General features: G+C 54.1%; 1 protein-coding gene across 1 annotated transcript; it reads right to left on the bottom strand.

Annotated features, from left to right (window-relative positions):
- Window positions 1-1,376: 1,376 nt before the first annotated feature.
- LOC129200095 (olfactory receptor 14A16-like) lies at window positions 1,377-4,755 on the bottom strand. The gene is made up of 2 exons (XM_054811349.1): window positions 3,791-4,755; window positions 1,377-1,446 (listed from the first exon to the last, which is right to left on the bottom strand). The coding sequence occupies exons 1-2, from the start codon at window positions 4,753-4,755 to the stop codon at window positions 1,377-1,379; spliced, it is 1,035 nt and encodes a 344-aa protein (XP_054667324.1).
- Window positions 4,756-11,575: the final 6,820 nt, after the last annotated feature.

Here is an 11,575-nt window from a genome sequence, read left to right as displayed (position 1 = left end):
CTCCCCAGCCCTGCCATCTCAGTCATGGGCCACCTGGGACTTGCATCACTTCTCCTCACATCACACTTCTCACCCAAGTCTGCAGCTGGAGGTTACAGCTCCTTTGCACCAACTCCCACCTGCTTTCCTTAGGGACCTGGCTGCACACAGGCACAGCCGCGTTGCTCTGCATGGCAAACACACAGAAGGAAAGCAGGGTGAAGTTTCATAAACAATAACCCACGCTCCTCAACTTCAAGCCAAGTCCAAGCTGCCTCCAATGAGGTTCACCATCCACAGGGAACAGCCCCACCAGAGATGTTTGAGAGAGAGAGATTGGACAGGATAGCTATAACCCCAGTGAAGGAGTTGGCTGAAGAGATAATTAGGCTGCTGAAAGTGGAGTCCATGCGACCTGGGAATGCACCAGAAAGAGAAACTCCTTGCTGTTCATGAACACCAGGAATGCATTTAGTCATGGGTGGCATTCAGCTTCCCTGATTCATAAAAATTCCATGTAGGAGCTTCAGGGTCCAGACCATGGCCTTTGAGGTGGATAAGGGAGGATGCAATGAGCTTTAGGTGTAATGGAGAGCTGAGGCAGTGCCTCCCAGCCTACCAGGCTGGAGGAGATGTTTTTCTTAGTTGTCTGTGCTGGTCACAGGAGGATTTGTACCCCATAAACATCTGTTCTCTCATCTGCTGATAAGATATTGGACAAGAGATTTAAGGATGATAAGATCATTGAGTTTCAGAGTAGATGTTGAGAAGTCTATAGAAAAACTCTCTAATCCAAGACAGGCCAGGTAAATGGTCAGACCTGGTTCCACAGGTCTTTGTCCACCTGGGTCTTGAAAACCTGCAAGGACAAAGGACTTTACAATCTCTCACGGTGATCAATGCTTGTTCCAATGCTTGGCTAGCCTCATGGTGAAAAAGGTGAGATCCCCCTTGCTTTGAGGTCTCAGCCATCCCTTCTCCAGGCTGAAGGAGCCCAGCTTCATCAGCCTTTCCTCACAGAGACACTGATCCAGCCCCCTGACCATCTCAAGGCCCTTCACTAAACCCACTCCAGATGGTCAACACCTTTCCATTCTTGGGGTTCCCAAAAGTGGACACAGTGTTCTGGATGTGGACTAGAAACTTTCCACATAGAGAGGGTAAATCCCTACCCTCCATCTCCTGGCCATGCTGCTGGTCCTACAGCCCAGGGCACTGCTGTCCTCCCTTGCTGCCAGGGCACACGGCTGCCTCCTGTCCAGCTCCCTGCCCACCAAGACCTTTCCCACAGAGCTGCTCCCCAGCCAGGCAGTCCCCAGCCTGTGCCATTGCCAGCGTGAGTCCCCTGCAGGGGCAGAACCTGGCACTTGTCCTTGGGGGGTTTCATGAGGTTCCTCTCAATACCTGCTCTCCTCCTCCTTCAGCCCTTTCACTGAGCAGAGGCCTGGCAGAACTTTTGAGCACAGTCTAAGGCAAGGAAGGCGTTGAGTCACTCAGCCCCACCTGTGTCTGCTGTTACGACCCCCCTCATCATTCAGCAGCATGTTCCTTGTTCAGCCTTTTACTTCAAACACAGTGGCTGAAGCTCTTCATTTTGCTCTTGATGGTGCCTGCAGCCCCCATCAGCTCCAGCCGAGCTCTGGCTTTCCTAAACACATGCCCACACACTCAGGTCATCTTTCTAAATTCCTCCTTCATAGCCTGTCCCGGCTTCCACCTCCTCATCGTTGTGTTGTGGCTCCCATCCGTGACCCATCCCTGCCCCTGTGCAGCCCCACTGCCCCACACATGCCCCCAGGGCCCCCATCATCAGACACTGCACAGGACAGGGTGTGTTTAGGGCGGGGATGTGTCCTCCACCACAAGTGCCCATGCCAGACCTCAGTGTCCATCCTCAGCAGCCCTCCTTCTTCTGCAGCCAAGCAGTGCCCAGCCCCAGCCAAGCCCCAGCTATGTCCCATGCACGGGTTCCCAGACAGCCCTGCTCGGGGCTCTGCCAAGGTCTGGGCAAGGCAGGAGGCTGGGGCAGGGCTGGCTGTTTCCCCAACACAGGCACCAAGACCAACAGCAGGAAGGAGATGGCCACAGAGCCCAACCACCAAGAACTGGGGGAGTGACCAGGGCTGGAAATGGCTGATGGGAGAGGCTGGGGGGTGATGAATGCCCTGGGGCACCTTCTCGCTCTCTCCATGCCACCAAGAGTCCCGGCCAGGGGACAGAAGAGCCTGCTGCCAGTGGGTGCCTGCAGAAAGAGGTTTCCCTTTCTCATTGATTCCTCCTTTCAGGCACAGAAATGCTCCTTTGATCTCCTCCAGAGTCATCCCTGCTCTGCAGAGAGCCTTTTCCCAGGTGAGCGTGTCTGTGCTGGCCTGGCCGGCCGTTCCTGGTTCCCTCCCCATGCTCCCTGCAGGGCCCCAAGCTGGTGGGGCTGCTCTGCAGAGCGAGGGGGCTGTGGTGCCCCGGGGCCATGGGGTGACCCTGCACTGGCCATGCTGGTCAGGGTGGGAAGCAGAGCCAGCCAGAGGGGATCACAGCTGCTGAGCCCCTTTCCATCTTCCCTGATGGCTCAGAAGACAAGGACAGTGCTTGGCAGGACCATGGTGTGTCTCCAGTGGCACAAAGGGCAGGGGAGGGCTGCACTAGGTCCAGCCCACAGGGTTTCCATGATGGTGTGATGAACCACTGTCTAGACTTATGTCCCTTTGCCTTCTGGCTCCTCACAGCCTCTCCTGGCATTGCAGAGCCCTCGTTAGCCCATGGTCTCCTCAGGTTTGCCTTCTCCTCTGGGACACTCCTCCTTGGATTGTCACTCATTTTATGAGGTGCCACTCTCTGCCACCTCCGACTCACACACTATTCCTGGAGATCCCCTCACTTCTCCTGGCAGATCTCCATTCTTCTCCAGGATGACATCTGCCATCAGCCCCACTGCAGGTGGGACAGCACCAGGTAGATAAGCCAAAGACCAGTTCTTGTCTGAATGGACATGTGCAACCAAGAAGGAAGGTCTTCATCCAGCCCTTGCTCCCTAACAGATCCCCCTGGGACTCTGAGCTTGTCCCCCTGAATCCATCAAGAACCCCAAAGAGCAAAAGTCCTTTGGAGGGAGCAGCTTCTTGGGTGTATTCCTGACAGCAGCTTTGGAAGGGGTGTCCAGCCTTCTGGCCCTGCCCTGAGGAGCCCTTCTGGTTATGGTGGTGCTAGCAGAGAGGCCAGCTCTGGCACGCTGCTCCACATGGCCTGCTCCTGCCTTCAGGCACAGGGATGCCACTGTAGAGACAGCAGGACTGTCACAAGTTACACGAGACCTTGGGGGTAACAGCAATGCCAGGACACAGCAGGACAGTGTGGAAGGGAGGAGAGAGCAGCCCTGTCCAGGCCGCGTCCTGCTGCTGGCCTTGGCCATGGCTCCAGGGCAGCAGCAGCCCCGACGTGAAGGCAGCGGACAGGGAGTGCCCGCTGAGGCAGCGAGGGGCAGCCCCAAGGGCAACCCAGGCTGCTGCTCCATGGGGCAGCTGGGCATTTGGCTCCTGAACCCTCCTGCATGCTGGGGCTGCTCCTCCAGCTCCAGAGGAGATGTGCACAGATGGGAGCTGAGAGAATTCCCACTGCTTTCTCCATGGAGTTTATCTAGACAGGCAGCCTGGACCCATATGTACATGAGGTGTTTGGGTCAAGTAAAAAGAGGTAACAGGCAAAGAATACTAATATCACAGGTATAAAATAAACAAAAATCCTAAGGAGAAAAGAAGAACACAAAAAAATACAGACCCATATGAAGAAAAGCTACTCCTGGCTCTTCCTGAAATACAGAGGGAGCCCTGGTGGGATAATGGGGGTCTTCTTGATCTGAAGTAGATTGTATTCAAATAGTTTCCACAGGGCATCTATGATTTCCTGGTTCCTCATGCTGTAGATGAGGGGGTTCACTGCTGGAGGAACCACCGAGTACAGAACAGTCACCACCAGGTCCAGGGATGGGGAGGAGATGGAGGGGGGTTTCAGGTAGGAAAATATGGCAGTGCTGATAAACAGGGAGACCACGGCCAGGTGAGGGAGGCACATGGAAAAGGCTTTGTGCCGTCCCTGCTCAGAGGGGATCCTCAACACAGCCCTGAAGATCTGCACATAGGACAGCACAATGAAAACAAAACAGCCAAAACCTAAAAAACAGCTTAAAATAAGAAGCCCAACTTCCCTGAGGTAGGTGTCTGAGCAGGAGAGCTTGAGGATCTGGGGAACGTCACAGAAGAACTGTTCTACAGTATTACCATGGCAGAGTGGTATAGAAAATGTATTGGCCGTGTGCAGCACAGCATTGAGAAACCCACTGCCCCAGGCAGCTGCTGCCATGTGGACACAAGCTCTGCTGCCCAGGAGGGTCCCGTAGTGCAGGGGTTGGCAGATGGCAACGTAGCGGTCATAGGCCATGACAGTGAGAAGTGCGTACTCAGCTCCAAGCAAGAAGAAAAATAGAAATACTTGAGCAGCACATCCTGCACAGGAGATGGACCTGTTGTCTGAGAGTGAGTTGGCCATCACTTTAGGGACCGTGATAGAGATGGTACCAAGGTCGAGGAGGGAGAGGTTGAGGAGGAAGAAGTACATGGGGGTGTGGAGGTGGTGGTCGCAGGCTATGGCAGTGATGATGAGGCCATTGGCCAGGAGAGCAGCCAGGTAGATGCCCAGGAAGAGCCAGAAGTGCAAGAGCTGCAGCTCCCGTGTGTCTGCGAATGCCAGGAGGAGGAACTCAGTGATGGAGCTGCCGTTGGACATCTGCTGTTTCTTCGCATGGGGGCCAGTTCTAATAACGAAAGGACAGGGAAAAGTTAGGACAGAATCCACTGAGCAAAACCACTCTCTTTTTCATAGAAACACCCCCCAGTTGAAATACATTTCCTTTCTCTGGTTTGTGCTGGCTGAGTGTGTTGTGAGGAGCTGAGGAGTCAGCTGTGCTGAGCTGTAGTGGGTACATGGAGCTGGTTTGTGACAGCTCCAATATTCAAAACCCATGTCAGATGCAATCCACATTTACTGGAAAAATTCAATCTCTGATCTCACAACTCAGAAGAGTGTGGGCTGCAGAAGAGAGGCTTAGCATGCTAATATAAGTGTTTTCTGTGTTTTCATTTTCCACAATCACATCTGGGAATATTCTTCTGAGGGTTAGAAATGCTCATTTCAGAATGGAAAATGGGAAGAGTTTTGAGACAGGACAGGCAAAAAGGCTCAGCTCTTTGTAGCTTAGTGCAGAGTCAGGAGAGATGCAGTGTCCATTAGACTGTCACCCAGCTGCCCTGCACTGTTGCTTCTGCTGCCTTGAAGATGATGACAAACAGAAATTACTTTTAAATAATACCCCCAAAAAGACACTAACAAGAGCAGGGGAGTCATGATTCAAAGGGCAGATCTGCAAACTCTTCTCTTTCCCAGCCCAGAGGTGGAGTTGTGATGGAGAGAGAAGGACACAGCCCCTCTCAGAGAGAAACAAAGGCCTCTGAGAGGAGAGAACTGACCTCCAAGGGAAAGCTCAGCACTCCCTGGGATCCTACAGCACAGCTGTGCTCTTCTGGGGCAGCTCCCAAGCCCAGCAGCACAGGCAAAGCAGACAGTCCGATGTCCTGAAGATGGGATGTCCTAAAGGCAGAGTCAGCTCATTGCTCAGCAGACAACGCCCAGCAGACATCTAGAGTGAGGGACCACAAGAGAGCAGCCTGAAGGCAGCCTAGCCCAGGGCTTGGCTGCAGTTTCCTCCCACTCCCTGCCCATGTCTCTGCTGCCTGGAGCTGTCCCTGCCAGGAGCTGGTGCTCTGCCCACACCTCTCCTCCCTGTCCCTGCTCACAGAGCCCATCCCACCCTCTGTGTGCTCAGCTCTGCCCTGCAGACCCCTCCTGGCACCAGGGCACTGCCCAAGGGGATCCCAATGCTCCTTGAGAAGTACCATGGCAAATGTCCCAGGGGCAATCTCAAGCTGTAATCAGCCCTCACAAACAAAGCACCCTCTCAAGAGCAGAAGGACCCTGCCCTGCCCTTCCAGGGGGTCGCTCCTTCCACCCACAGCTTCTCCCTGCAGTGCCCTGGGCAGCTCCGCGGGCAGGCTGAGGGCTGACCCTGGCAGAAGGCAGGGTCCCTGCCCCGGCACACAGCCCCTGGGCTGCAGGGACCCTGCTCTGCAGGACACAACTGGGCACCCCTGCCTGCACACCTGCATTCCCAGCCACTCAAACTTGCCTCTGCACAGGGAGTCCACCTGGCAGATCCCAGCAGCTGTGGGCTCTGCCAGCTTGAGGAGATGCCTCCAGGAACCGCATCGGCATTGCCCTGCACCCAGAGACTTACCGTGTCAAGGGCTCTGAAGATTTCTCCTTCCCTGAGCTCTCAGCAAGCCTCCCATTTCCAACTGCCTTTAAGCTCTCTCTGCCTCGCTGTTCTCCCCTCGGTGCCTGCAGGCAGAGCCCTCAGCCCTGCTGGGCTCTGCAGAGGAGCTGCTCCTGGCCAGAGCTGTCTCTCTGCAGCACAGCCCACTTGCCATGAGCTCCCTCCGTCCCAGGAGACCAGAAGCAGAGGCCCAGCCCAAGGCGGCATGTTAATGACCCCTCTGGTGGGTTTGGGGATGAGTCCATGAAGCTCAGACCCTGAGAGGAAGCTGATGAAACCTCTCCAGAAGTCACAGTGCGATGCAAACTCCACAGTTTCTTGGAGCATTAATGGGTCCCCCTGAGGGCCATCCCTGACAAAGCAACTCTGGGGCTGGTTAGAGCAGGCAAGTGGAGGCAGTGATGACAGGTAGGCAAAGGCAATGGCAAGGTGGCTCTGATGCTGAGTAATCCTGGGTGTGTTTGATCAAGCCAAAGGGCCAAGCCCTGACCCCCAGCCCCTGGGAGGGGAGACCCTGTCCCTCACACACAGGGCTCAGGGCTCTTCCTGGGCCAGTGTGATGTGGGGATGTGCAATGCCTAGAGCAGGACTACCACACACTCTTTCTCAGGCTCACAGGTTGTGACAAGGGGGCAATGAAGTCCTGGTGCTCTAATGAGAAGATGTCTCCTCACAGGCATCACCTGCAGAGAGAACAGCCACAGCCCAGCAGACCAAGACCTTGGCTGTGTTGGGGGCTTTCAGCCTTACCACTGCCCCCAGATGTCTCCACCACAGGATGTCCTACGGTGTCCCACACCTGCACCTCTTTCCCTGCAGGCTCTTGACACCCAGCCTGCTTTCCAACTTGGGTCTCACCTGAGCGTCTTCCCACCCTTACTGATATCTCTCCATCCTCACAGACTGTTCATTGAAATGCAAAGCTCTGACTGATCCAGACTCTTGCTGGGTGGCCTCTTGTACCACAGAACTGCACTTGCAGGGACATTTCTTTCTCCTCGTGTCCCATCTCAACCTCCCAAGATGCACTTGGTGGCATCTTCTCTTTCTCATGATGTTTCCCAGTTTTCAGAAAAGCTCCACCATCTCTGAAACCACCTTTCAAGCAGTCTCAGGCTACTCCTAGACTGCCCTGAGCCTCTCCAACACTGGGCAAAGGGGCCAAAGAAGCCCAGGTCTCTCAGCCCCTCTACACAGCCCATCTGCTTAAGGCCCCAAACTCCACCTGGCCACATCTCCTCTGGCCACTCTCCAGCTCCTCCCAGCTCCAGCAAAAGAGGGAGCCGAGAACTGGGACAAAGCCATGTGTGGGGGTCCCTACCAGTGCGGTGTCAAGGGCCAGAAGAACTGCCCTGCTCTGGGTGACCGTGCTCATCCTAATGCAGCCCCGTATGCAAGTGGCCTTCCTCACAGTGAGCAGAAACCCCTGGCTCGTCTGGTGTCCCTTGCAGTTGCCAGGCCCTTCTCCTCCTCAGAGTCCCTCCTCAGCACAGCAGGTCCCAGCTGGCCCTCATGTACACGTTGGTTCTTCTCCCTGAGGCCAGACTGGCCAATTCTCCTTGTCAACGTCACGAGGTTTCTTTTGGCCAAATTCCGGAGTTTCTCCAGGTCTCTCTCACAAGAGAACAGCATGAGGAGTTGCAGATCTCTACAGACCCAGGTAGGAATTGCCATGAAGAGAGTCTGCAAAACACCAAAGGAGGGTGCAAAGCAAACCAAACCAGGGTCAGTGGAGAAAGGAGAAAGGAGGGTGGGGCTGTTTGTACGCATGGTGATATTAGAGGAAAATGTATAGCTGTGTAGACACACAGACAACATGGATCCCTCCAGGAGCTGGTCTTAGACCTTCCGTCTATAGAGGAGCTGGCCCCAGGATCACCTCAGCTCCCCAGTTCCCCCATGTACAGACAGACACTCACGTACAAATGTCTCTCTCCAGCCCAGCAGCACAGCACCATTGAGGCTGGAAGGCAGCCACCTTCCACCTTCTCTGTGCTTCCTCTGCATGCTTGGTTTTTGTCAGGAGCTCCTTTCTCATCCATGCCTTCCTCTGGCCACCTTTTCTTGACTTTCTGCATTAGGCGCATCAAACATCTCTCTGCACCTCTCTTCTCTGCTGGGCCTTATCCCATGGGATTCTTTGAAGCATGGCGGCCAGGAGGTCAGCTTCTGCTCTCCTGAAGACCTGCTCTTGGCCTTCTTCCCTTCTCTCAGGATCCTACACTCTACTTTCTCACCCCTGAGTGTTACACCTCTGACCAGCTCTTCCTTCTTTGTAAGCATGAAGTCCTGCAGGGCATCTCATCTCTTCTTCTCTCCACTCTGCTCCCACCAGCGAGTAGCTTTGTGGGCAGCAAGGGAACTTGCTAAAACTCTGGTGTGAACAGGAGTCAAATGGACAGTGACCTGTGGATAAGTTCACAGTGGAGGTACATCAGCTGAGGTGATGGTTGCCTTTGGAAAAGCCCCTGCCAGAACATGTACACACCAGTGACTGCACACCCAATAATCCAAAGCCCCTTTGACCTTTAATGGCTTGAGTGATTATAGCCCTGTTCTGCAGTTGGAGTAGATGGTCCCTTCCAGCTTGAACTCAACTCTTCTCTTCTCTTCTCTTCTCTTCTCTTCTCTTCTCTTCTCTTAAGGTATTTCCTCCCTGTTTCAAATCTTTCACTTTTTCATAATCTTCTGAGATTCTTTCTGTTATACGCAATCTGTATTCACCCTCTCACTAGACAGAACAGGAATGACAATAAAAATTCTCCACCAGTTCTACCTGCCAAGGAACTAACTGTGATTATAACACTGAATTTACCCCACTCTGTTCTGTCACTGGAGTACAAAAACTTACCTGGGACAGATGGCATCACTTCCCTCCACATCACTTAAAGCTCTGCTCATCTGTTGTTTAAGTCTAAACTGGTGTTGGGGGGGGTTGTTTGTTTGTTTGTTTCTTTTTCCTTCATAAAAGGAGATTTTGACCAGCTTTCTGAATGTCTCCTTCTGTTAGAATCATCATAGAATCATCACAGAATGGCTTGGGTTTGGAAGGGACCTCAAAGGTCATCTAGTTCCAGCCCCTCTGCCATGGCCAGGGATACCCTCCACTAGACCAGGCTGCCCAAAGCTCCATCCAACCTGGCCTTCAAACCATCCAGGGATGGGGCATCCACAGCTTCTCTGGGCAACCTGTTCCAGTGCCTCACCACCCTCACAATGAAGAATTTCTTCCAAACATCTAGTGTGAATCTACCCTCTTTTAGCTTAAACCCAATTCCCCTTTGTCCTATCACGACACTCCCGGATAAACAGTCCCTCTCCAGCTTTCCTGTAGGCCCCATTCAGGTACTGGAAGACCTAGAAAGAATTAGGTCTCCCCAGAACCTTCTCTTCTCTATACTAAACAAACCCAACTCTCTCAGTATGTCTTCACAGGAGAGGTGCTCCAGCCCTCTGATCATCTTCCTGGCCTCCTCTGGACTCACACCAACAGCTCCATGTCTTTCTTGTACTGGGGACCCCAGAGCTGGACGCAGTCCTGCAGGTGGGGTCTCATGAGAGCAGAGAAGAGTGACAGAGTCCCCTCCCTTGACCTGCTGGTCACGCTGCATTTGATGCAGCCCAGGACATGGTTGGCTTTCTGGGCTGCAGGCGCTCATTGCCGGCTCATGTTGAGCTTCTCATCACCAACACGCCCAAGGCTCAGGGCTCTCCCAAGGCTCTCCTCAGGGCTGCTCTCAATCCATTCTGCACCCAGCCCGTAGTTGTGCTTGGGATTGCCCCGACCCATGTGCAGGACCTTGCACTTGGCCTTGTTGAGCTTCATGAGGTTCACAGGGGCCCACCTCTCCAGCCTGTCAAGGTCCCTCTGGATGGCATCCATTCCCTCCACCGTGTCGAATGCACCACACAGCTTGGTGTTGTCGGCAAACTTGCTGAGATTGCATTCGATCCAGGTGTCCATGTCACCAACAAAGATGTTAAACAGTTCCAGTCCAAATACCAACCGCTGAGGAACACCACTCGTCACTGGTCTCCACTCGGACATTGAGCCGTTGACCACAAGTTTTTGAGTGTGACCATCCATCCTTATCCACCGAGTGGTCCCTCCATCGAATCCATGTCTCTCCAATTTAGAGACAAGGATGTCATGCAGGACAGTGTCGAATGCCTTGCACAAGTCCAGGTAGGTGATGTCAGTCACTCGTCCCTTATCCACCAACGCTGTAACCCCATTCGTAGAAGGCCACCAACTTTGTCAGGCAGGATTTGCCCTTAGTGAAGCCATGGTGGCTGTCACCAATCACCTCCTGGTTTTCCATGTGCCTGAGCACAGTTCCCAGGAGGATCCGCTCCATGATCTTGCCAGGCACAGAGGTGAGAAGTCCTCCCAGTGACACTCCAGTGCTGCCAGTGAGGATCAGAGTGCTGCCCCGGTTCTCCCAGTGCTGCCCCAGTACTCCCAGAGCAGCTCCCTGGCTCCCTGCAGTGCTCCTGGTTCCACACCAGTGCTCCCAGCGTGGCTCCCTGGCTCCCCTCGGTGCTCCCAGTGCTGCGCCATTGCCACTCACTGGGTCTCTTCAGTACTCCCACTGCCGCCCCAGTGTTACCAGTGCAGCCATAGTGCTCCCAAATCCACCCCAGTGCTCCCAGTATGGCTTATACTGCCACCCCAGTTCTTTCACTGTGGCTCCTTGGCTCACTCCCAGTGCTCCCAGTGATGCCACAGTGCTTCTCCAGTGTGGCTGCCATGGTCCCAGTGCCTCGCCTAGCTCACCCAAGTGCTCCCACTACCTCTCCCAGTGCCACACCAGTGCTCCCAGTGCTCTCTGGGCTGATTACTGGCTCACCTCAATGCTCCGGATATCTCCCCAGTACTTCCTGTACAGCTCCCAGTGCAGTGATAGTGCTCCCAGTGTTTCCCCAGTGCTCCCAGTGTGGCTCCCTGCAGTCCCCCCAATGCTCATAGAACAGGCCCAGTGCTGTGGTACAAGAGGCCACCCAGAATGAGTCTGGATTAGCCAAAGCTTTGTATTTCAACAAACAGCCCATGAGGATGGAGAGATATCAGTAAGGGTAGGAAGATGCTCAAGTAAGAGCAAGGTTGGTAAGCACAGTGGATGTCCACAGCCTTCAAGGAAACAGGTGCAGGCATACGACACCATAGGACAACCTGTGGTGGAGATGGTCAAGGGAGATGACAAAGTTGAAAGCTCC

Source organism: Grus americana (assembly GCF_028858705.1).
Source record: "Grus americana isolate bGruAme1 chromosome 27 unlocalized genomic scaffold, bGruAme1.mat SUPER_27_unloc_3, whole genome shotgun sequence".
Taxonomy (NCBI): Eukaryota; Metazoa; Chordata; class Aves; order Gruiformes; family Gruidae; genus Grus; species Grus americana.
This window is presented reverse-complemented; position numbering and strand designations above follow the sequence as displayed.